Below are 26,490 nucleotides of genomic sequence, written 5' to 3' on the forward strand. Positions count from 1 at the left end.
ATAATTGATTCTCAATCCATACGCCTGTAACTTGTCCATCCTACCTGCAGTGTGGATCCTACGCAGTTTCGATCCTACGCAGTTTCGACGCTACGCAGTTTCGACCGTACGCAGTTTCGATCGTACGCAGTTTCGACGCTACGCAGTTTCGACCGTACGCAGTTTCGATCCTACGCAGTTTCGACGCTACGCAGTTTCGACCGTACGCAGTTTCGATCCTACGCAGTTTAGGTCGTGTGGAGTCCATGAATATAACCCTAATTTATAGCTGCACAGGTTAAACAAATTAAAGAGAGAGAAAAAAAATATATTTTTTGAGCGCATGATTAAAACTTAAATTATTTCAGGGCAACTGCGTAGGATCGAAACTGCGTACGGTCGAAACTGCGTAGCGTCGAAACTGCGTAGCGTCGAAACTGCGTACGATCGAAACTGCGTAGGATCGAAACAGGTTTTGAGCTGAATTTTTCGATCGTACGCAGTTTCGATGCTACGCAGTTTCGATCCTACGCCGCATTCCCGCTCGAGCTCACGTCCTTCGATGGGGCTCGCACTCGCTCGAGATTGCGCTCTTGTTGAGGCACGCGCCCTCTCTAGCTCGAACTCAATTCCGACCAACCTGAATTACCAGCAGTAGGGCATCTGCTTTTCTGCCCTTCGTTGTTCGGTCGTCAGCTGGGCATCGCAGTTTTTCTATATGTTAGAATCTAGACGTGGGATGGTTTTCTCAGCTTCCTGAGGTTTATCCATCTACACCCTTTCAAACTTACTAACGCTATTAGTCGCCGTTTCTTCAAGTTTTTCTTCCAGAACCCTGGTAGATAGATAATCTCTCCCGAGTACTACGAGCCAGGAACTAACGTATTATGTCACTGCATGTTCCTAGTAGACTTAGTGCATGCGGGACCTGAGGAGCAGGTAGAGATCTGTACCCAGGACCAGGTGCTGCGAGATTTGCGGGGAAGTACCCAAAAACACTTTTCTGTTTCTCAGTTGGGCTCACTATCGTCAATAGGGTTTGCTGTCACTTGGGCTTGCGCTTACTGGCCAGGAGTGATCCTCCCTTCCGTTGATACCATCAAAGGCAAGACTATGTTGTCTTACTTCCACTACAAAATTTGGAAATGCCCACACAATTAAGGAGGAATGGGATATCCTTGTAAATAGACTGAACATATACACATTTTATTTCATATTTTCCTTCTACTTGTCACCATTAAGAAACAAGTTACACAATCTACACACGAACAAAATTAACTCTTTCTCAAACGTCAATATTTACTGTTAGACTTAAGACTAACCTCATTCAAGGAAAACATAGGTCAGTTTTCCTTTTGACACCTGGTGATGAATGGCAAAAGGCTAATTTATGGTATTGATGGAAACGTTCGACCAATGGGCAGTTCGCGAATGGTTTAATTCCTTTTAACAGTTATGAATCAATTAAAGGCCACTACACTAAACTTTCTCGCTTCAATTCTTTAAACTAAATCATGTTGTGCTGCACTTATTAATGAATCATTTTCTTGTGAAATACGAACAAAATTATAAGGCTTTTTCGGAAAACTTCACCCAAAGAAAACTCATCCCCAAAAGTAAAATACTTCTTGTAGATTTTTCCTTAAGAAATGACTTATTCCATATGTATTGGTTATTAATGAAATATTCGTTTATAAAATAACAACAAAATCGTATGAGCAGTATTTTACAAAATTGAAAAAACCTTACCCGAAGAGTAAACTACTTTTTACGGATATTCTGATGTAACTGATTTTATGCAACATGATAGAAACAATAATGAAATGTTTATTTAAGAAATATGAACAAACTCGTCTAAGTCGTTTTTGGTGAAGTAGTCTGAAAAGAAAGTCACTCCTAAGAGTAGACTACCTTTTGCGAATTTTATCGTAAGGAATAATTTATACAACACTAAAAGTTATTAACGAAACAATTATTTATGGAATATGAACAAAATTGCCTGAGTCGTTTTTGAGAAAATCGTCCGAAAAAAAAAAGAATAAACTACTCCTCGTAGAAAGTTTCAGGAAAATTGGATTATGTCATATTGTCAGGTTAATAATAAAATATTTGTTTATGAAATATGACGAAAATCATCAGAGTCGCTTTTAAGAAAACCGCCCTAAAAAAAAAAAAAAAAACGCAAGAATAAACTATCCTTTGCACATTCTTTTCAGGACGAACGGGTTATGTCATATTGTAAGGTTATTAATAAAATATGAATAAAATCGCCTGTTTTTTTTTTTTTTTTTTTTTTTGGAGAAAATCGTCCCGAAAAAAAAGCTCAAACCAAAAATAAACTACCCTTTTCGATTTTATCCAAAGAAATGTCTTATACCACAGTACGGTGTTGTTATTGAATAATTTCTTCATGACATATAAAGAAAATCGTTAAGAGCAGTTTGTGATAAAATTACATTTCTTTTATTTTCACCCTTCAGTAATGTATCCTTATTTTAAGGGTAGGAAGAAAATCTAAAAAAACCTGAAGAATTACATATTAAGTAAAACCTTAAAACTTAAAATTTGGTTAGATAGTTGAACGGCGTACTCTAGTGAAATGTACATCAGGACGAAAAGATGTCGTAAAATAACTTCCTTGGTAGGTATGCGTCATGAAACATGTACATCCGTTGAAATATCAAATTCGATTTTTTTCACAATCACAATACTTTCTTCTTTCGTCGCTCGAAAGTACAAAGGTTGGTTTAGTTTGTACTTCTGCTACAGACAGAGAACTCAAATGGTGGGGAATTACCAACATGAAATCGCAACGATTTGCATTCAACAAAAAATGTATTAAACCGAGCGAAGTAGCTCAAGAGGCAGAGCGTTGGCTTCGCATTCGGGAGGTCGTGGGTTCGATTCCCACTGCCGATCATCCTGACTGGGATTTCCCTCAGTCCTACCAGGCAAATGCCGCGATGGTACCTACTAAACAGGCCATAAGCGATACCTTCCCAAATCCTTTCCGTTGTTATTGTTGTCGTTAGATATCCAGTATAAAATGGCCTCTGAGTTGTATCTGGTGATTGTTGTTTTCATACACAATTTGTTCCTTACGCATAAAAATATATATTACGGATATTAGATAGAAAATGACTTTAAGAACCCTTAAAGTCGTTTTCTATCTGTCTAGCTCACAACCCCTTCAATTTATTAAGTTACATAATTCAGTTACGTTGTTTCCCAGAGATGTAAATAGTTCTAGTCAGTATGCCCACTTCTCTTTTTTTCACATTGAAACAATAAAACTTTTAAAAAGAGAATAGTTTATTTTTGAAATATTACGTAATATCATAAGCATACCATCATTCACTTGCCTTAATCATCCATTTCCCTTAGCCTGAAGGGCATAATCGTGGAATGTTAAACTGGAAGATTTTCTCTTGAAGATAATTTGAGCTGCTAAGTTAGACGAAACACCTACACATAACCTAAGAAAAGTAAAACTGCGATTGTACTCCTGGATAGGATATTCAAATTACTTAAAAAAGAAATACCTGCTGACGGCGTAGATCTCTAGTGGTCCAGTTGCTTTGGTGACGTTGATGGTAGCCAAGGGGTCGTCGGTGACGATCTCCTCTGGAACTTTCGGCCGAGACGCGGTCAGCCACTTAAGCATCCTCTTCTGTGGGATGTCGGCTCCACATCCGCACCGCTTCTTCTCCTCTTGTTGGTCACTTCATTCTGTGACCTATAAGAAACAACAGAACACATTTAAATATAAGATAAAAAAAAAAAAATATTTCAGAATAGTACACTATTGTGCCAACAGACCAATGTCTGAGCCAAAGTTTCATACAATATTAATTTTCCTAAAGAGTTTTGATTTACTTTATACGGGTGCCCGTCTGGGAGAGACGAGAAAAAAAAAAAAAAAACTTCAAGAACTACTCGACGGGTCTCTATCAATTTGGACAGGAAATAGAGGGTCACAAGTCAGAACTCGAGTTTGTTGATGGGCGTGATCCATCGAGTTGATCCCAAGATATTTACAATCGAAAATTGGTCTCCCGTGTATTCCTATGGGAGTAACTACGGACATCAGCAGTGGCGTATTTACGATTCTTTTCGGGGGGGGGGGCTTTGCTAACTTTCGGGAGGCTTTGCCTGAAAATGTGAAAATTCTACAAGATATTTCGTATACTTTACTATAGTAAGTAAGATTTCGCGGGGAGCTTAAGCCCGGAAGCCCCCCCTAAATACGCCACTGAACATCAGCCTTGCTAGGTAGAATATCTACAGTGGTGTATGAGATTAGCGGGTTAGTACATTGCTCAGGATGGATAATAGTTAATAATCTGCCCATGGGTTACAACGCTAAAACGAAACTAAATGACTTTCTACAACTCTAAAGACTTAAATATTTTCTAATTTCAAAAATTCATTCATCTTACTAAAGTTTTGGAGTGGGGAATGGATGGTGAGGGGAAATGCAAAAAATTCAAATTTCAATTTTGAACAAATCAAACTCCTTCACATGGTAAACACTGTGACAGTGCCACTTGTTAGAAAGAAATGCAATCATTTGATTTATAAGTGACTGTCAACTTTTACTAGGCCAATAGGATGCAATAGAATGCGGAAATGGTCATATAGTCTCTCATTCGACTGAGACATCATTTTAAACGACCATTTATGCTTTAACTGAAATTTTCAAACTCAAGACTTCTGCTTCCAAACTGTTATATACTAGCTACAACTAGACAACATTCATATTTATTGCATTTTGCATTAAGAAGTAAGCAGCAGTCCTTGATACCCCATAAATGCCAAATGTCATTTTGATTGTAATGTGTTTGTCTTGATCCTTTGGGTTATGTTTAAAATTGACGTAGGGTACATTACTCAGAACAATCAAATCAACTCTCTTACATGTTAAAATTAATGGCAAAAAGTTTTTTTTTTTTTTTTTTTTTTTTTAAATAGAAAGATATAGTACACGCAATCTAAATAAGAGAATCTTCAATTTCAAGATGAAAAATTATGCTTGCTTTCCTTAGTAGCAGTAAATTACTTTGATCATCTACTTTACTTTTATGTCAACAATGCACATTTTAAGTTTGCTACTTGATCATTTTTGAACATGATGCAAGGATAGGAATATTTTTTATTAATCTCAAAATAAATATATTTATAAAATTCATTGATCTCAATAGCAAAAGCAACCGTATTATTTACTATTTTAAAAAAAGGCTCTTTTTGACATCAACTTAGTGAAAATATATATTAATTTGTTTGAATTTAAAACTGTATTTATCCACTATTTGAAATTGTGAACATGTCATATTAAGTTGACATAATAGTTACCAAGGTGCACACACTTACAGGATTCACACTGAAATTCTGGTGTTGATTTCCCTGACTTTCCCTGAATCTTCTTGATTGAGTAAATACGTTTTCTCTGACCCGCGATAAAATAATTTATGGTGAGGTTTCGAGAAGAAAACCAGCTGAAAATGCTCCAAGAGCATTGCCAGTAAGAACTTAAAAAGAATCCAGAGATGGAGCAAGAAGAATAACTGTCATTGTTTCTACATGTAAAAGTAAATATTTTCATCCGCACCTCCTTCTCTTTCTTGCAAAATATCATCTCTCTATGACTCACAGTTCCCGAGATATGACTCCTTAAATCTCCCGAAATTCGAATCTTTTTGGCTAATATCTGGAGAACGGTGACCAGTTGGCCAGTAGCTAGTTGATCAGTGGCCACCGGTTACTATTTGGTACCAAAATGTTCACCATCCTCTTAGGTATTGATCAACACCAAATATCATCTTCTATAACTCACGGTTCCCGAGATATGGCTCCTTAAATATGTAAAAAAAATTGGCCATTTTTGGCCAATATCACGAGAACGGTAAGGCATAGAGATATGACACTGGTATTAATCAAAATCTACGAGAATGGTAAACATTTTGCTACCGATATTAATTGATGGCCACTGGTTAAACCAGTGGCCAGTTAGACAGTGGCCATCGCCTACTATTTGGTACCAAAATATTTACCATCCTCTTAAGTATCAATCAACACCAATATGACCTCTCTATGACTTACAGTTCCCGATATAAGCCTCCTTAAATGTCTGCAAGTCGGACATTTTTTGGCCAATATCTCGGGAACGGTAAGAGTGTCGCGAAAAATTTAATCACTTTCTAAGGTAGTTTTTGATACTCTATCGAGTGCAGGTTCAAAATTCAAAAATCGCAAATAACAAACAGACACACATAGATAGAGGATTCAGTAACGAACTTTTTAAATTTGTTGATAATAGTTTTCTAAATCGACCCCAGCTATCTCCATAGACGTTCAACGTTCTAATTTTTAAATACACTATAAACTTATTTTCTTTTTGTAAATACTTTTTATGAGTCAAACTTATAGTATTTGGAATACAATAAAACACTAGTATCAAACAATAATTATACACTAAATATAACTTTAATATCTGATCATTCTGAAAACACTCATAAACATAAATATATAATATACTTTGGCATATCTCCTTAGTTATCTACAACCAACAATTCTTTTTCTTGCGTTGCATTTAATTTTTTTTATTTAATTTGTACTTCTTTCATAGCTTGAAGTTTTACCACTTTCGGTGTTCCTCAGGCATCTTTATTCTAACCCTAATTTTCTTATTCAACCTTTCCCCTCTCCTTACTATTGAATTTGTGTTATTTCTTTGAGGTTTTCTTCATGTACTATGAGCAGAAGGGGTAAAATTATCACCAGTAAAATAATAATAATAATAATAATAATAATAATAATAATAATAATAATAATAATAATAATAATAATAATAATAATAATAATAATAATACCATCAAATATCAAACACAGTACATGATAGAACTTTTTTATCTTACTGCCACGCTTTTCCCTATTCAAAATTAATTTTCGTATGCTCTAAGAACTATGATACATTGCATTTAACATATTAAAACAATGTTTCACACGTATGTTTAGTAGTCCTTGAGGTTACCGGCCGGCACTGAAGAGTGAAGACTTGCATATTAACATTGAAAAGAATTCAAAAATTTTTACAACTGCTGTTGACTTCATACTTTGCTAAGCATGACTATTTTTTCTTGGGAAGAATATAATAAAAAAGTAATTTATCATTGTAATATGTATTTGAGTGTCTCCCCTAACCCTACAATAAAGCCACCCACTCCTATTTGCTTGTATTTGCAACATATCCTTGGGCGTAAGTTAGAAACAACCGAATGCTTCGGAGTTGTAAGAGAATCACAATTGGTGTCGTTTGATTCTGATGGCAAAGTGATTGCAGGTCATGGTCACTCGCTGTGGCTAGCGGCGCATAAACTGGCCATTCTAGTCGATGACCGCGACCGGGATTCTTTTTGGCTCGCAAACAACCTACCAGCTGACTGATCCTGCATACCTTTTACTCCAAATCATTGTCTTTTTGAAGAATGCATCAACAACCATTTATTGTCTTTGACCCTCAAGAATACCCACGTGAAAGATAGGAGTGGAAAGAAGAGAATAAGAGTTTGCATGATACATGTACTTATGTGTAAACTACCGCAACATGACACTTATTATCTCTTCGATGTAACAGATGAACGCAGTGACATACGGAGAAGTTCGTAAGAAAGGTTCAATCTCCCAAATACATGCAATTCCAGGTGCTTGTATACGTATGTTAATATTGTAAATGTTTATTTCTGCATAATATTTTGATCAAAGGGAGATTCAAATCCCGAACCGCCCTTATGTACGCCGTTGGATGAAGCAAATCTTTAGTTCACTTTTTTGCAGGGGAGCCCTGCTATATTTTACATTTCCAATATCAATGGTAAGTATTCTAACCTAGTAGCGCACTCAAAATCATTTCAGTTAAATCGTTCAATACCCAAAATTAAGGAAAGCAGCACTACTCCAACTAGAGAGTTCCTTTATAATAATTTCCCTTTCTTCCTCTGGAAGAAGGGGTTTGGTGGTAGAGCTCTCACTTCTAGCTCGAAGGATGCATGGTTCGATCCCAGGCTTTAGGAGTTAGAGGTGGACAAATCGTGTCCGTGAGTTTTCTCCGGTTTCCTTCCATATTCTCATTTCACCAATTCTTTCGTAATTGTTTACTTTTATTTATTATCCATCTCATTTAACATAACCATGGAACCACCTTTAGCATACATACATAAGACTGAATTAACACGTAAACCATATACATGGCTCTCTCGTGTAGCGCCGCATGTATGATTTTCCATACACAAACAATATATTGCACTTTTGCCTCGTTCGTTCTATAGGTGTGTATCCAATTACATAACGCGTAGAAGTCAAAATTTAATGTTCATTCCGCTTATATGCAAAACCACACACAAAGTAAATTATACATTTATGCAGCCAAAACAAAGGTGAAACCAAAGTATTATTGGCGGACTGCTGTCCGTGGCGCATAGGTGATAATAGTCAACAGATATGATGACAGTCAATGTGTTTAAGATATTATTCCATTTTTCTTTCTTCCTTTGTCAATTCCTTTACACCGAAACTACCTAAAAGCAAAATTTCAATTATTAATAATATTATTGTATTGAATAGCTGATATCTACGACATTCTTGCGAAGTTAATACACCTATGTCTACAATCAGAGTAAGTGAAGTGCGCACTTACAGTGAAAACCTATCAGATATCTAAAGGAAGAGTGAACTTTTTTCCAAATCCATACCTGACACTCTCCTTGATTATTCCGTTCGTTCCCTCTTCCGGATAAGGGTGGATATCGGGATAAGCATGGATACGCTTACGTGCTAATATAAAGTAGGTCTACACTAAAGTTAGCAGACGTCCCCTTTTCCCGAACATCCCTGAATTTACAATTCTTTTAACCCTTTCAGTCTCCATATCTATCCAATAGACATATAGTTTATTGTTATCTCTTATTCTAAAATTAAAATGCTTTAGTTGAGCACATTTACTCTATTAGATGGATATCAGATTGTAGTATTAATAGGATAACTTGTATTCCGAAGATTTCATTTTTGATTCTCTGAAATATAGAAATGTTTGTTTTCAACGATTAAAAGAAAATATGTTTGAAATTGTTAATATATTATCTTAGCAAACAGAAAGTCAATTTCGACTGAAAGTTTATTAACACACGTCCCCAGATTTACTGATTTAAAAAAAAAAAAAAAGGTAAGCTTAGTCTTAGCCAGCAAGAAAAGACAGGTCGCAGTGGCGTTCCTACTATTTACGTATCAAGGCTTTTTCGGTGTATCTATAATGGCAGTTTATTTTTTAATGGTGTAAAACAGAGTGGCCGTGGTTGGTAACACTAGCACGGTAACACCAACGTAGGGGTTGCTTTTTGCCTCCGCACGTGGTAAGAAATTTCAAGGACCATCTTCTGATGGCTCCTCTATAAACCAATGTAATAATTGCATATAATTAAAGTTACTACTGTTTTGAAGGTCAAGTGTTGGTAATGGATAATTATTCAGATTAGTCACGTGTTCTGAAGCAACTTGGAAATACAGTTTTGGGGGATATTATATAGTACAATTTCATAACTAATTGCTTGATGTTTTAAACGTGCTAATTGGAATAAACTTGTTCATGAGATTAATATTGGCTTGTTATTGGTAAGAATAGATAGGCAACCTGAATTTAACAAGTTCCTGTTATGATTGTTCATGGTTCATCTTTAGTTAAAATGTATTTGTAATTACTAGGTTTAATAAGTGCAATATCGACTAGAATCTTTGATTTGTTCTAGTACCTACTACGAGGGTTACTTTTTAAAGTAAGATATGTTTGTGAATACCGTTTTAAATTTTAATGAGTGCGCTCGCAGGCCTCCGGCATCCCTTGTTTTTAATCGGACGCCATTGCATTCACGGTCATTCTATACATTTTGTAGTGTGAGGTTAACATATTTAAGAAACTCGAGGGCTCCGCCATCTGAGAAATACGATTAGTTACCCAGTTCCTAACAACAAGAAGCATGACAGTTGCGAATCTTCATCGCCAGATATATGAGATGAATTGTGGCAATGCAGTGAGTTACAGTAAAGTGCAAAAGCAGGTCAGATTGTTCAAGAAACACGAGGAAAACGTCGATAATATGAAACTCAAGATCTTGTCAAATCTTTTGACTGGAAGGAATTCGATCATCCGCCTTACAGTTCAAATCTTGCGCCTAGTGACTACTACTTTCACCATCTGAATATCTTCCTCAGCGATAAGCGTTTAGATACCATTGAAAAAGTTAAAACGACCAGAAACAATTAGTTATCACCAGCAACAGAGTTCTATGAGACGGGTATCCGAAAACTCATTCTTCGCTACGATAAATATTCGCTAACCGGCAAGCAAATTAGGTAGAAAAATAGAGGATTCTATCAATTCAGAAAATATTTTTTAGAAAAAAAAAATGTTTATATGTGTCGTTTTTATTGCAAAATAGGCCTTGTTACAAAACTAAATAAATAAAACATATTTTTGAACGTCGAAGTGAGGTTGGGTGGCGGTAGTGTGTTTCCTTCTCAATCTTGAGTTCGCGATAATCTATGTTTTGGCTATCCTAATTATGGATTTTCACGGTACTATCAGACGGACATAGACTATTTCAATAAACGGTTAGACTATTTCCTTTTCTTATCTTCCACGATCATTTCTCAGACTGTACAATAAATAATAATATGGAGCCGCGGTAGCTCAGATGGTGCTAGAGCATTCACCTCTGGTGCATGGGGTCTCTAGTACGCTCTCAGCACTCGCCAAGTGAATTTTGTGGTGAACAAACATCATGTACGTGGTCTTTCCCGTTTCCTCCCACTTCCTTCCACCATTCTCATAAGTAGTTGGATTCGAGTTTAGCGTACCTTTCAGCATCGTGGCTATATGAAATGTGGATCTCCAGCTTAATGTGGGCTCCGAACCGCGATAGTTTCCACCAGGAATCGAATCTGCGTTAGGACACTAGTAAAACAACAGTATATAATATATGGTTAATGAGATATAGACGAAAATTATGATTAACTCTTAAACTTTAATTTTTGGCTAACTATAGTACTGTCCAGAAATGGCTGGATAGATTGCTTCGAGTTGAACAATACAACATACTTAAGAATATATTCCCATGCGCAGTTTTCGAGAAAATAAAAATAGAGTTTTATGACTCTAAGATGTTCATTGCAAAAACAACGATTAAAAGCTTTTGATTCGCTGGAAGAGAACTCGCCAATTGTTTTAATTGTTGTTTGTCTTTTCCTAGTGGTGACACACATACTACTTGTAATATACATATTGTAAAATTTTAAGTGAAATTACAAAGAATCAGTGACAAATATATTGCCACATAATAGTTATAATAAATGTCATCGCCACCGTAAGACGAAACGTAAGGACAATACTCGAAAGCGATTTAAAAAAGATTGGAGGCTTTCAAAATATGGGCGTGGAGAAGAATGAAGAGAATTAGATGGGTCGAACGAAAAACGTATGATTTATTAGAAATAGTAGGAGAGAAAGGAACAACTTTAGATGTATACTTAAGAGGAAAAGAAAGTATTTGAAACATTGGTTGAGAAGGAACTCTTTATCATGATGGATGAGAAGGTACAGTGAAAGGGAAAAGATGGGGCTCAAAAAAAAAGCTTCAGTTGATGGACGAAATTAAAACAGAAAATGTTTACGTGAAGACGAAAAGTTAGCTGAAGACTCTTTTGTAGGGATGGTACCGAGACCGAGACTAGTCTCGGTCTCGTCTCGGTCTCGTCTCGAATTATCGAGACGAGACCGAGACCGAGACGGCCTTTTATATACCGAGACGAGACCGAGACCGAGACGGCCTTTTATCTACCGAGACGAGACCGAGACCGAGACGGACCTCTATAAATCGAGACGAGACTTAGGTCAGTCTCGAAAGTCTCGGTCTCGTCTCGAATATTGATATAGACAACTATTAAGATTGACCTTTACTCAAAATTTCTTTCGTTGCTGTATTAGGTAATATGGGAACGGTTGACTAATGTTCAGTGGCGTATTTAGGGGATGGCTATCGGACTGAAGCCCCTCCCGAAATAGACTTGTAATCATTTTTTCGCATTGCACGTACAACACAAATATTTCTTACTCGTTCTCAAGTCTCTCCCGAAACAAAATCCACTGCTGATGTGTATAGTCATCTCTCTCTCTCCCTCTCTCAACACACACACACACACACACACACACACACACACACACACACACACACACACACACACACACACACACACACACTTATATATATATATATATATACTAGCGGATCCAGGATATGATCGAGGGAGGGGCTAAACCATAGTTTGATATTTTATCCAGTGTAAAGAAAGAAGTAGGATTGAAGCCCATTTTATACAGTGTATAGCTGAGCGTCAAGGGGAGGCATAACCCCTTTAACACTCCCCTTGGATCCTCGCCTGTATAGATATTTAATACAGTGAAACCTGTCTTCAGCGGAATCGAGCGGGACTCGCAAAAATTTCCGTTAAAGACAGGTTTCCGCTTAATGAAGATAGACCTTTCCGTTAAAAAAAAATATATATATGCTTATAACGGACATAATGAGAAAATATATTGATGTACGCAACTTGTTCAATTACAGTACCTTTTCCTTCTACGGATTAATACCCAAAAGAACTTAAAATAAACACAAAATATGCTGTGCACACTTTCCTTTATTTTTCCCAATAGTCAAGCAGGATTTTTTGCATACATTGCTACTACTTGGCTGCGGTATACTTCAGGACACAGAAAAGCTTTCTCTGGAATTTTGAAAGTCCTCTGAACTCTTTTCTCCTTTTTTTCACGACACGTGGTGGAGATATATAACTTCTGCTTTACCTCAATTCCTTTTTTCCAGAACTTTGTTTTGTCAGTTTTCTTCTCATTTTTGTTGGCTGTCGCTAGTTGCAACACAAGCGGAACAGAAGTACGCCTACAAAGAAGACTGACAGCTGACATGCTACGTAGGACTAGCGAAAAATTGTGGGAGCTGAATATGAGTAGTGATTGACGAAGGTCAACACTGCCCATAAAGATTTAACAAAAAAACGAAGTATTTATCGCAGACAGTATATGTTTACCCTCTCACAGGATGTTTAAAAATTTTCTAAACGATGTAGTCTGAAACTCAGAATTTTCCGTTAAAGGTTTATTTTGCTTTCCGTTGTCCGCATAACACAGTTTCCGCTTAATGAAGGGACTTTTACATGTCTTTTACTCCAAAATCCATGGGACCATGAAATATTTCCCTTTAAGACAGTTTTCCGTTTAATAAAGGGTCCATTGAAGACAGGTTTTACTGTATAAGTAAAAGGAAGAGTTTGTTTGTCTGTGTGTCTGCGTGCCTGTCTTTCTGATTGCCTGTGTGCGGCCTGAGGACCAGACGAGAGTCCAAGAGTTACGAAATTTGAGTGACAAGTATCATGTCCCAGGCCTCAGACCAAGAAGAAGCGTTTTTTTCTATTTTGAATCAGGAGGGTAGAAAATGACGATGTTAATGTCGAATACTTAGTTTTCGCAGTCGCTGAGATCAATGATGATACTTCCATTAGCGATGACTTTCAAATTCAGCTACCAGTGCATGCGAGCCGAAGTTCACTTGCGGGGGAGGGGAGTACCGAGACGTAAAAATAATACAAAATGACCGATATTAGTGTCAAATAGTTTTCGCGTTTTCTGAGATCAATGGTGAAACTTCGATCGCATTAACTTCCAAATTCACCGCATTCAGCTGCGGGCCGGAGTTCACAGGACGGATACCGAGACATGTAAAAGTAATCCAAAATGGCCGATATTAGTGTCAAATATATAGTTTTTGCGGTCGCTGAGATCAATGGTGTCACTTCCATTAGATATGACTTTCAAATTCAGCTACCAGTGCATGCGGGCCGGGGTTCACCTGCTGGGGAGGGGGTACCCAGACATGTAAAAATAAAACAAAATGACCGATATTAGTGTCAAATACATACAGTAGTTTTCGCGATTGCTGAGATAGTGATACTCCCACAGGCCTTGACTTCCAAATACTAGTCCCATGCGAAAAATGGGTATTTCATCTAGTAATAGTCATATATATTAAAAATGCTGAATTTTTTTAACATGCTGTGTGAAATATGGAAGGGGAAATTCTTCCAGGTACTCTGCAATACCACTAGATAAACAAGCAATGTTGCCAACGCAACATAAAGTTGTAATTTCTCAAATTGCACTACGTTTGATATTACATATTTCTGTTCAGTTAATTTAGTTTAGTGCGTGAGTTTTCTCGGGGTTCTCCCGTTTCCTCCCACTTTCTTCATTCCAATATTTCATTCATCTCTCATCATCACAGTCTCCTTTAGCCTAACCGGAATAACCGTATGACGTAAAACTCAAAAATTTCATTTAATTTTTTAATTGAGTTTAACGCCTCTTTCAGCAGCGAGGTTATATGAGACAGAACCTACTGATTAACGTTGAATTTAAACCACATGAGCTCCCGCCGGGAATCTAACCCGGGTCTCTCACGCCATAGGCTAACTGCTTAGCCACGAAAGAGCTCTACATATTTCTAATTTAGATATTAAATTAAACCACAAAAGCACATATCTTATTCAGTGTAACAAAGGACAATACATATCACTAACATCAACATTTTGGAGATCTCTAATAACTCAAATGGCAGGAACATTATAACATTAGTGTTCAGTAGTTTTAATTACAACAAGTCGCAGTTACATTATTTTAAGCAGTGTTGCGAACTTAAATAAACTGCTAAATATTATTATAAATATAGTGCAAATAACGTAGCTAAAGTGCAAAATTTTTAAAATTACTCGTAATTTGTTTTATGGTGCAACAATGTTTTCAAAACACGATGTTTTTCATAGTCTTTGGTCTACTTATAATGTTAATGTCAAAGTTTTCGTTCCAGCAATACATGTAAAAGCAAATTGTAACTGAAATTAAACGTAACTGACAACTTTTCAGTAGCACTAGTTGTTCTCCCTAAGCCTTAGGCCTGGTGTATTTTTTTACATTAAAAAACTGCTTTATTAAAATTTTAATTACGCCCTAACTGCATTTCATTTGTTATAGTTTGACCACCGACCACATCAAACTCGATCCATATCATATAGCTATATGCAATTATTCAAAGACTTACAGTTAGTAATACACATTGTATTGATTTTTGGTTTGTTTTGTTTTAGTTTAGCGTCTCACGATTATGCTAGGGCGGCTAAAGGAGACGTGGAGCTACTGATCATAGTGGAATCCGAAAAACTTCGGTCGTTGAACATTACCGCCACCGGGAATCGAACTCGGGACCATGCGAACCAAAATCAAGCGTACTAGCCATTACAGCAAATGGGGGTTCTTACATTGTGTTGATTTAAATAATTGAGTCCGTGTTGCCAGATCCGAAGATCAAAAAGTAGCGTATCTGTGCTCCAAAAGTAGATGATATGAATTTGTAGCCCATATATATAGAAATGAATTATTTGGCAACTAATGACTGGTACTAATGAAATAATGTTTAAAATAGATCGGAAAATGTTATGGACATATTGCAAGACGAAATTATGATCGATAGACGAAAACAATTTTAGATTGTATACCACGTGACAAAAACAGCCTAGGAAATGTCCGCATACAAGAAATTGTGAAAAAATCAGGAACCACTGGGGAGTAACCTGGAAAAGAATTACCCAAGATAGATAGTTGTAGAGAAAACTTGGGAAGACTTAATCCAGCAATGGATTGATAATGCTTGATTATGATGATGATGATGATTTTATATCAAGACCTCAGAGGTAAACTAAACCAAGTCATAATTTCGTAATTTTACAGGAGAAGCGAAAAACCGGTTCCTTAACTAAGATAGGCCTACTGTTTTTCAAACTATAATACTGTTTTTCAAACTATACTAAGTAGTTACAAAGTAATAAGATGGCTTTAGACTTACATTATTATACCACTAGAAAGAACATAGTCTATTAAAAAAAAGTATTCTAACTCAATTTGACCAAAAAGTGACTTAACATAGTCTACCATTAATGTTATATATATATATATATATATATATATATATATATATATATATATATATATATATATATATATATATATATATATATATATACTGTATAAATTTACTAGGTAAGGTGGGATAAAATTGGATCCAAAATTTAACGACAGTCATACAGCGAAAAAAAAAATATTTTTGACTATTTAATACTTCATGCTGCTAAAAAAAAATACGAAAATGAATACAAAAGAAAACTAGAAAGTTAAGAATCACTTGTTTTGGCGAGAGAGAGAAAACACATACAGCTAGCTCGAATTACCTATATACTTATATAATATGTATGTTTATGTTTCGCAAGTAATTTTCAATCAATATAAAATTTCAACGTAATGAACGCACAATTGGTTTTCTCGAATAAAGATCACATGCACCGCTAAGAGCTCAGGAATAAGCTTAATCTATGTTACGGCAGTGGATATACGTATGCGTATGTAATGCATTACAACTTTAGGAACTAGTATAAGAAACAGAATGTACTTAAATTTAGACGCGAACTATGCGAAACATCTGACTTTGAATCTAACTTGTTTCGTGATGCAACCCGAACCCACACATAGCAAAGATGAGTGCCGTAGCTCCCATCACAAAGTTCAGGAATTTCGTGTTATAAGGTGTCAATTAAACACGTAGATGTGAAACGGTAATAAAGCATTTGATCAATTTTAAACAAAATATATTGTAGTAATAATTTACCCTATTTGTTCAGATAATGAACGTTATATTATGCTTTTAAAATGACAGTCAAAACAAAATGTATTGGATAATAAATGAGAAATTGTAAAATTTCAATTTCGGTACGATTAAATACATTCATGCTGCTATGTGTTGCGTTATAAGTTAGAATGTATTGAACAATTCTTATTCTAAAGAAGGAAATAAACTACTGTATAGTACTGAAGTTAATTTAATAGAGTTTAATTGTATAGGCAGTACTGAGGCCATATGAGAAAGTCTTTTGCTGAAAGTGAAATATGGGTTACTATTAGAATTTTATCTCAGATATGATATACACACTGATGATTGAAACTGGAACACACGCATGGAAGGCATCAGCGCTAGCAAATTAGCTCTGAAGAAGTACACCATACTATAATTCTAAGTCAAGAATAAGGCCAAAAATAATAAGAAGAAACGCCAGACTTTACAATAATAATACTTTTACAATTTTAATTTCACCTATTTATTTCGAGACTTTCGAGACGAGACCGAGATTTGGCCCTCGAGACCGAGACCGAGATCGAGACAAGCATTTGTTGACCGAGACGAGACCGATACCGAGACGGCGATTTTTGACTCGAGACGAGACCGAGACCGAGACAGCTATTTTTAAACCGAGACGAGACCGAGACTGTACAAAGTCTCGTCTCGTCTCGTCTCGATTCCATCCCTACTTTTTTGCATGAAGCTTCTCAGCTTACGGCAAGTGACTTGCCAATAGTGGCAAAATATCTATTATGATTATTATTTTTCGTTTTACACACATGAATTCAACAAAGGTTCTGGCGAATTCCGATGTATTGCAAAAGGTTTCTTATGATTTTAATGAAAAATCTCACAGTTGAGACCACACTGAAAAGTTGCGATTGTTTATGGTTAAAGAAAGACTTCGTTATTCTTGTTTTTCTGAAGGTATTTCAAATAGAAATACAATGAAACAAACGCTTCCATACGGTTAGTGTCTCACTGAAATTTTAAGCAGAGATTCAGAGAAAATTAATTAAAACAGTGACAAGCCGAAAAAGAACATTTTAATTTTAATATCTATTTTACTTGTTTCCTCTCACATTTGAATTTTATATATATATATATATATATATATATATATATATATATATATATATATATATATATATATATATATATATATATATATATATATATATATATATATATATTTCTTAGAATTGAGCGATAACTTCATGCTGTATAATAGTATAACAATCGCTATAATTATAGTAGCTAAATGAATCAAACATTTACCAGCATCAATAACGTAATCTCAAATTGTGTGAAACATTGTAGTAGAGTCAAGATGGCGTACGAATGGACCGGACCGATTCCCGGTGAAGGAACTCTGAAATTTGAACTATTACGGTGATTTGGATTCTTCTTCAATTCCACATTCCACGTTTCATGTAGCTTCGGTGATGAAAAAGGATGCTATACTCCAATCAAGCGGATTTATTCCCAGTGAGAGCGAGATTTATTATGGATTTACCGTCGTCTATAATGCGGCTTAAGTGTTAATTCAGCATTTTTGCATGGCTATTGAGGTTAAAGGAAGTCGAGTTCATATTACTTCATGTATTGGATGAGTTCTTCAAAGTGTAGAGTTTTATCTTGATAACAGTTATAATGATCCGGACCGAATGTTGATGGTAGGAGGTATACCTTTACATTTTTACTGATTTTTATTAGTGGTTATGTGTTAAGCATTCTGGAAATTGGAGCCACGCAATGTCTGGATTTGGACATTGCAAATCTATGTCCAGAGACTATCAAACTCGATTGATTAATTGAAGTACTGGAAAATATATTAAAAAAAAAAAAAAACTATCGAGTACAACGATGATCAAGCAGTTAATGGTACATCGGTCAATGGTATCAATGGTTTCTGACCATGATATTGGTATTCGAAAGTATATATATAGACCCTATCTTAAGTTTCGAGAGTGGTAGTGAGGCAAAGAAAATCACAAGAACGAAAATCAGTTTGAGGTTCCAACTCTGAACGTGTCGTAGCATATTCAATATCATTATAGTTACATAAGGGGAGCTTTTCTCTTAATGGAAGTCATACAATCATACAGAACCTCAGTGTGAATTCTTTCCGAGCATAATTTATTTTAGCGAAGTGTGGTAGGGAGAAGGGAGGGATACTATCATCAGCCAAAACACATTAACTGCAATGTTATAGCAGTGTTGTCTTTCGAAAGTTATGAGAAAATTGTTCTTCCTGACGACGGGAACAACACGAAGTAGGAAGAAGTCAGTTGAGTGAATGAAGTAGGCGTACAGAGAAAATTGCGTAAGAAATAACACACACACAGAGTCACAAGCTACCGTGGAAAACCATATCCTACTAATGAAAGCATAGGAAATTAAGTAAAAATAAAATTAGCCATATATGCTTTTGGAAAAGAAAATACTTACAAAACCAATCTCTTAATTACCGCGGAAGACTTTCCAGAGAACTTTGGTGGTTGTTACGCTTCGCTTCACGACAATGGTTTATTAACCTTGATTTTTTTGACAAAAAAAGGGAGAAGAGTTCCTTTCTACGAAGTCTAGCCTTCATGAGCGGATGGATGATGGTCGAACTGATGCATATCTTGTAGGTTCCTTAAATTGCATCTCGAATCTGCTAAGGAAGGACATATCTAGTGACAAACGCCTTCCACAGTCGTGCAATACCATAAGAATTCATTCTGATCGGTACCAATAGATAGCCATAGCAATTTTCTTCCAACCGTTGGTCAAGGCTGACGTTCGGCTTTTGGAGTTAGTGATCATAAACCAAACATAGTGAAAGGTTCTCTATCTTTTTTTATTTTTCTGAAGTAATGATGATTTTCAATGGCAACGCGTGATCTTCCATAAGTCATATATGTGCAGTATGTATGTAGAGTAAGGCTAACGTAATCCCATTTAGAAAATTGTTAGATCAGAAGAGGTTCAATAGAAAACTAAAAACGGAAAGTAGATTAGGAATAACAACAGACTATTTCACAATAGCAGGGTCGCGATGCCTCAGTGGTACAGCATTCACCTCTGCTGCATGGGTCCTGGATTCGATCCCAGCTAGCGCCAGGTGAGCTTTGCGGTGGACAAACACCGTGTGCTTGGCTTTTCTCGAGATTCTCCCGTTTCCTCCCACTTTCTTCATTCTACCATTTCATTCATTTCTCATTATCACCGTTTCCTTTAACCTAGTCGGCACAACTGTATGGGACGTAAAACTTATAAGATTTCAATTTTTCATTTTATTTCACAATAGCTATGAGAATTACGAAGGAATAGAGAAGTCGGCCTGAATCTATGTATTTATTTAAAGGCTCTGTTCAACCATTTCTTCCTCTACCACCACCACAAAAAAAAAAAAAAAAAAAAAATGCTATTATTGTGGTTTGTATTCTATTTCTACTCACAAAGGCAATTAATTTCTTGCCCTCCTGAACTAGTTTGTAACAGTCCAACTCGCTATCGTTTCCAGGAGTTTTCTCAATGACAGCTCGTGGTAGTTAGCTATTAGGACACTTGTTATACAAGTTATGTCCGAAAAGTAACGAGAGATTCAATAGAATTCGTTTTATCTCAAGGTATACTTACATCACTTAAAATTTCTCGAAATAACATCCTTGAGTATCAATACACTGTCAATAGTGGTTCTGAAGCTCGTCGGTCGGTTCTCGTAGCTTTCCTGAACTCTTAAAGAGAAATATCTTGCAAAACACTTTCCATGGCTGCTTATATAGATTTGTAGCAGTCCCAAGATGCCCTTTCAAGCTGTTTCGAGACGCGAAAACAAAAAGAACTCAACTGGGGCCAAATATGGGCTGTAAGGAGATTGGGATATTGCTGTCATGGTTTGTTTCGCAAGAACACCTCTCACTTGCATTGTCATGGTGAAAAATTCAGGAGTTGGGATCTATAGGCAAACACGTGCGACTCTGCGAAACAGTACAGAACCATCTGTTGAAAACACACTGTACCCAAACTCACTAAATTTTTCCATCTCTTTCCTAGAAAGGGCTACTTTCGACATTTTGAACACTGAAATGCACACAAACAGCAGCTATGTGTTACGCACAGCGGTGACTCACGATACCTGCTCATTCCTGGTTATTTCTTTAAAATATGCATCTTCGTTTATCTTAGTTATTCAAAATTCCAAAAATTGAAGACGTACTAGTATTTTCCTCCACTTGCCATTGGAAAAGAAATGCAGTTATTACCAGACATTTCGATCGCTTGGTCTGATCACAGCGAACGAAATCTTTGGTATTGCTCCTAAATTGTGAAATTGCACTCTTCCTGAAAATTGCAATATATAGCACTTACGGGATTTTGTCATTAATTCCGGGCTTTATTAATAAGCATCTCTTCATATATTATCGTGAACCTATATGACCTAGGTAAAGGTGTCCTAAAATTCACGCATGATTTGCATTTTGCGCCATTTGTGCGGTAAGGTGTTGCCAAAAAAAAAAAAAAGAAGAAGAAGAAGAAGAAGAACGACTGTGTGACAGCTGACAGTTTAATTACTAAAAATGGAGCGCTACCCGAAAGAACAACGCGTTTTCATTGTTGAGCAATATTTAAAAAAATAAAGATTTGGCAGCTACATCTCGCAATTTTCGAACAAAATGAATTCTAAAGTTTATACCAACAAGCCCACAACCATCTACACCTTGAAGAAGAAAATTGAGTGCTATATTAACGAAACTCAGCCAAATTTATGCAAAACGGTCGTGGAAAATTTCAACAAAATACGCACCAGCATACACGCCTACGTGCAAGCAAAGCCATGGAGGCTATTTAACCGATATGTATTCTATACACAATCTTATACTGCATACTTGATAAATAAATATAAAAAATACAATTTTTTTAAAAATTATAAACATTTGTTTTTTATTCCATACATAGCCCTATATTGCATACTTTATGAGTCAATAAAAAATACATTTTTTAAAAAAATAATTATAAACCTATGTTCTGTATCAAAATTACTTCTTGCGTGAATTTTGGGACATTCTATGTATATCATGAACAATCGTTTAAAATTTTGGTTGAAGTTCTGAATACTAACCTCTGTAGGGGTATATTAGGTAATCTGTCTTCCCTCAAGGGTTAGAATGGTTTCACAGGACGAAGAGTTACCAAGATCTTTAAAATAAAGAACGGTCTTTTCCCATAAGCGTCTAACACTGTTTTTTTCATCTTCTTTCCATACTTTTGAACTTCGACACTTGGCCATGATACTTTGTGGTAGACAGGCATTAACAAAATAATAATAATAATAATAATAATAATAATAATAATAATAATAAAATCTAATTTAATATCGCACGCTACTCTCTTTTGGCTAAAGGAGACGGATGACTAATGGATCAAAAATGGATCAAAAGATTGTGATCTTGGCCAAGAATTTTAGGAATTATAAAAAAAAAAAAAATGAATCAAAAGATTACGGTGTTGGCCAATAATTAGTTTTTGGATCAGGAGCCACAAAATTTTTTAACGGACCCTAAATCAAGTTTTCGTATTTTTTACGGAATAAGCACATCATACTGAGTTAAATGATGGTTTGGGTTTGGCTACACTGTATGTAGTTCTCCAGATATAAGGCCTGCAAGAAAATTTTTGATTGAAATATATTGAATCTTTTTGGATCAGGGTCCAGAAAATTTTTGAACGGCCCCTAAACCGAATTTTCGTGTTTTTTACGGAATAAGCACGTCACACTGAGTAAAGTGATAGTTTGGGTTTGGCTACACTATATGTAGTTTTCCAGATATAAGGCCTACAGGAAAATTTTTGCCTGAAATATATTAAATAAACGAGTATGAAATAATTGGTGGAATCATACATTGAAAGAAACGGGGAAATTCCAAGAAAGGGCACAATGTTGTTCACCACAAACTCATATATTTTGGGTTGAGTTGATTTGAGTTTAACGTCCCTTTCAGCAGCGAGGCTATATGAGATGGAACCTACTGATTAACCTGGAATCCGAACCACATGAGCTCCTGCCGGGAATCGAACCCGGCTCTCCAACGTCAAGGCGTGTACACTAACTGCTTAGCCACGAAGGAGCTCTCACATGATCTAGATCCAAGTATCACATTAGAGAGGACTAAGACGCCATGCTCCTACGTGAATAATATCGCATCTGTGGCTTTCCTAGGGTGCTGCTGTTTCAGCTACTCGTCATTAAATAATCATTTCGTAATTATTCGGTTGCATTTTTCAGTTTCTCCTTTCGCCTACAGAGTATGAACGTGTAACTAAGACTACATTTAGGTTTATAGTGCGTCCAGTAAGAGAACGTCTCTGACAGCTCGCAGTGACATTGCCACTATTCGCGTGTCAAGGTCTTTTTCGGTGCAACTGTAGTGGCAATTTAATTAATGGTATAAGAAAGTGATCGTGGTTGGTAACACTGGTATCAAAGTAGGGGGTGCAATGTTCCAACGCATGTGGTAAGAAACGTCAGAGACCATCTCTTGTTGGCCGTGCTATACTGTAACTAAGACTACATTTAGGTTTACTGCTATGATAACAGGATTTTTTGTTTTGTTTTGTTTTTTGTTTTATGCAACTCCGAGGTTACGTAGAATAGAACCTAACTACTATTATCGTGGTTTCCAAACCACAACCGGGGATTGAATTCGGTGCAGTTGATGGGTACAGACTAGGGATGGCCAAAATTATCCGGATTCCAGAAAAAAATCTGGATTTTGGAAACATTCCGGAATTTTCCGAAATCGGAATTTTCTAAATTCCGGATTTTTTCCGATTTTACTTTCCGGAATTGGCCATACCTAGTACAAACCATCGCCAAGACTAACTCTCACAGCATAGTCCTTTCCGAATCACAATATCTCATCTCCAGGAGAGTTGGATTTACGCCACTGGTCCTGGCTGTCAATGATAGTGTAGACCCCGCACTAGAACTAGGGGAAATGCTATTCCCTCACGGCCTCGCTCATTTCCACTTCTGATTCAAGATAGACTATGCTACTCGCTGCGTGGTTTGCTAACGTAATTGAGATCAAAGATAAGACTCACTTAAAAGAAATACTATTATTTGATCCACAATATCGAAAGAGAAATTGCTTGTAATTCTATAGAAAATTAATTTGTTTCAGAAACAATAGACCTCTTGGGAAATCACTTATTGTTTCATGTTAAAGACAGCTATTTGGTGCACTGAAATTTTCAGTAAACAGATCAATTAGAAACTTAAGGTCATGTGCACTGCAATCAAGTACAGATAAAAAAAAAAAAAAAAAAAAAAAAACTATAATAGAGAGCGGAGAATGAAAATGCAGCTGCACGTATTGCCTTCCAATGCATCAACCTATAACAAAGATAGAGCAACCGATTACTAAAGTCTTCCGAAAGGAATGGTCAGCCAAAAAACAACCCAATGCACACACCCATCCGTCGCCAAGTACATACATAACATATACGTATTTTTACAGACCGGAGGACCCTGAGCACTCTCCATAACGTGGTCCATTACGCATGCTTTTGACCTTTCACCTCTGATTGTTGGGTGGTGGAATTCCCTCCATTCCTGCACGCCTCAGCAAATTGACCTTGCCACACGCCATGTAGGTCATTGTTTTGGTCACGTAGAAAGCTTTTGTTTTAAGAATTATAAAAAAGCCTCTCATTGATGAATAACTTAATGAAAAAAGAAAATACTGATATTATTCCGGCGACTTTCGATTTATTGTCTTTTTTGCTAACAAGAAGTTATATCTTGCTGGAAATCATGAGTGTTTGATGTCCGTCCCGCGCATTATGTCAGTTTATTAGTCCCTTATTTTCCATTAGCCTTGGATGGAAATCAGCAAAGATAGACTTATCCAATCTAAGAGAAAATGTAATTCTTCAAGGAATTCTACACGATGCTGTAGCTTTTAAAAAAGATGATCTACCTTTATAGAAACAGAAAGCTTTGTTGTTATTCACTATCTGATGACCTTCCAAAACAACGCCATAGTAATAAACTAACAAATTGTATATACGCTGAAGAACTTCCATCAGACTTTGCATAATTTATCCCAATGACACCAAATTGTGACAATGATTATAATACCCGAAAGTGATGGGTTTTCTTAGATGCAGCCTCAACCAGCCGTAAGATCAGCGAACAATGAACATTATAAATGAACATTTAATAGCGATCGCAATAATATGGTAGTAAGAGATGGATTCTTTTCCATAACTAAGTCTACTAAATCTCAATAAACTAATGGTCTCTTAAACTTGCTTATTTTCAACTTTAATTCTTCTGAATCGTCCTCAATTTGGACTCAAAACTTGGTCCCTTAACACCACTTCAACCTTAAGAGGCCTCATCCCGGCGAACTTAAAATACCACTAATTTTACAATAATTATGTGATAGATAAAATGATAGTTGATCTTCAAATAGATAAAAAGATAATTGAAAAGTGGAACAAGAGCGCCCTAGACAATATTATTTTGCGTGAGGTACTGTTATCACAAGTCACCTAGTGACTTTCCGTTTTCAGCCGTTTAGATACGCGAAAATAAATGCCGATTTTCGAAATGGCTTGAAATCGAAAGCAGATAAGTGAGTCGTGATAACGGTATCTCATGTAAAATAATATTGTAGAGAGCGCTCTTGTTCCACATTTCGATTATCTTTTATCTATTTGAAGATATCACGTAATTACTATAAAATTAGTGGTATTTTAATTTCGCCGGGATGAGGCCTCATAACTTAATAAGCTTATCCTTCTCTGAGGCGACGGGGCATGGATCAGTGGTAGGACTCTCATCTCTGGTATGTGGAGCCCCTGGTTCGATCCGTCATATAATTTTGTGATGAACAACATTGTGTCGGTGGGTTTTCTCGGATTCTTCCGTTTCTTTCCACATTCTCATTTCACAAATTCTTCCGTAATCATTCATTTACGTTAATTACCAATCTTGTTAGTCTACAGGACAAGAATAGGTCCAAAAGTTGACTTCCTTTGCGTTCTTCCTTATGCACCAGAATAATCATGACACTTCTCCACTTTTCTGGAACTCGACGACTGCTGAGATCAGCGGCGCAAAACTGTCTTCAATATTGGGGGGACGGGTAAGCCCGTTCCCATATATATATTTAAGCAATGTTCAAAATATTTACGAAGTTGAAAAACAATGCTGTGGAGAACCAGGGGAGCATAGTTGTCTTCAATATAGGTAAGCGGGCAGATATGAGGGATCAATTTAATCTCACTTTCCTTTGTGGCAATCGGATACAAATCGTACATTTCTCCCCAAAAAACACATTTAAAATCGGATTATTGGGTGGATAGTGCCCCTAGTTCCAGGATTGGAGAGGGCATGTCCCCCTCATCCCCCCGGGATTTGCGCCAGTGGCTGAGATCAGCATAGTCCGAACCTTGTTTGCGAATAGCGACCCCAAGCTTGAGATAGTGTAGTACTCACTGAGATAAGGGAACGGGAACTTCATTGTAGTGCAATAACAGTTTTAGGTAACAAACTACTGAATAGGCTATATAATGTAGAGTACAAGTTTTTATTACAAACTGAGAAATGGACAGAGGAAAAAATTGCAAAGAGTCTACTTGATTACTGGATGGGAAGGAATAGCATACGGTCGGA

The 26,490-nt window shown here is 36.3% G+C and overlaps 1 protein-coding gene across 1 annotated transcript in view; it reads right to left on the reverse strand.

Moving 5' to 3' along the window:
* The window catches only part of LOC145678092 (uncharacterized), a gene marked incomplete in the record, with an annotated part of 443,224 nt that overhangs the window by 116,956 nt on the left and 299,778 nt on the right, over window positions 1–26,490 (reverse strand). Inside the window, 1 exon segment of the mRNA XM_081748227.1 lies at window positions 3,522–3,708. Coding sequence (XP_081604353.1) covers window positions 3,522–3,643 — 122 coding nt within the window.

This window comes from Thermobia domestica, chromosome 2, assembly GCF_964235325.1.
Source record: "Thermobia domestica chromosome 2, izTheDome1.hap1.1, whole genome shotgun sequence".
NCBI lineage: Eukaryota > Metazoa > Arthropoda > Insecta > Zygentoma > Lepismatidae > Thermobia > Thermobia domestica.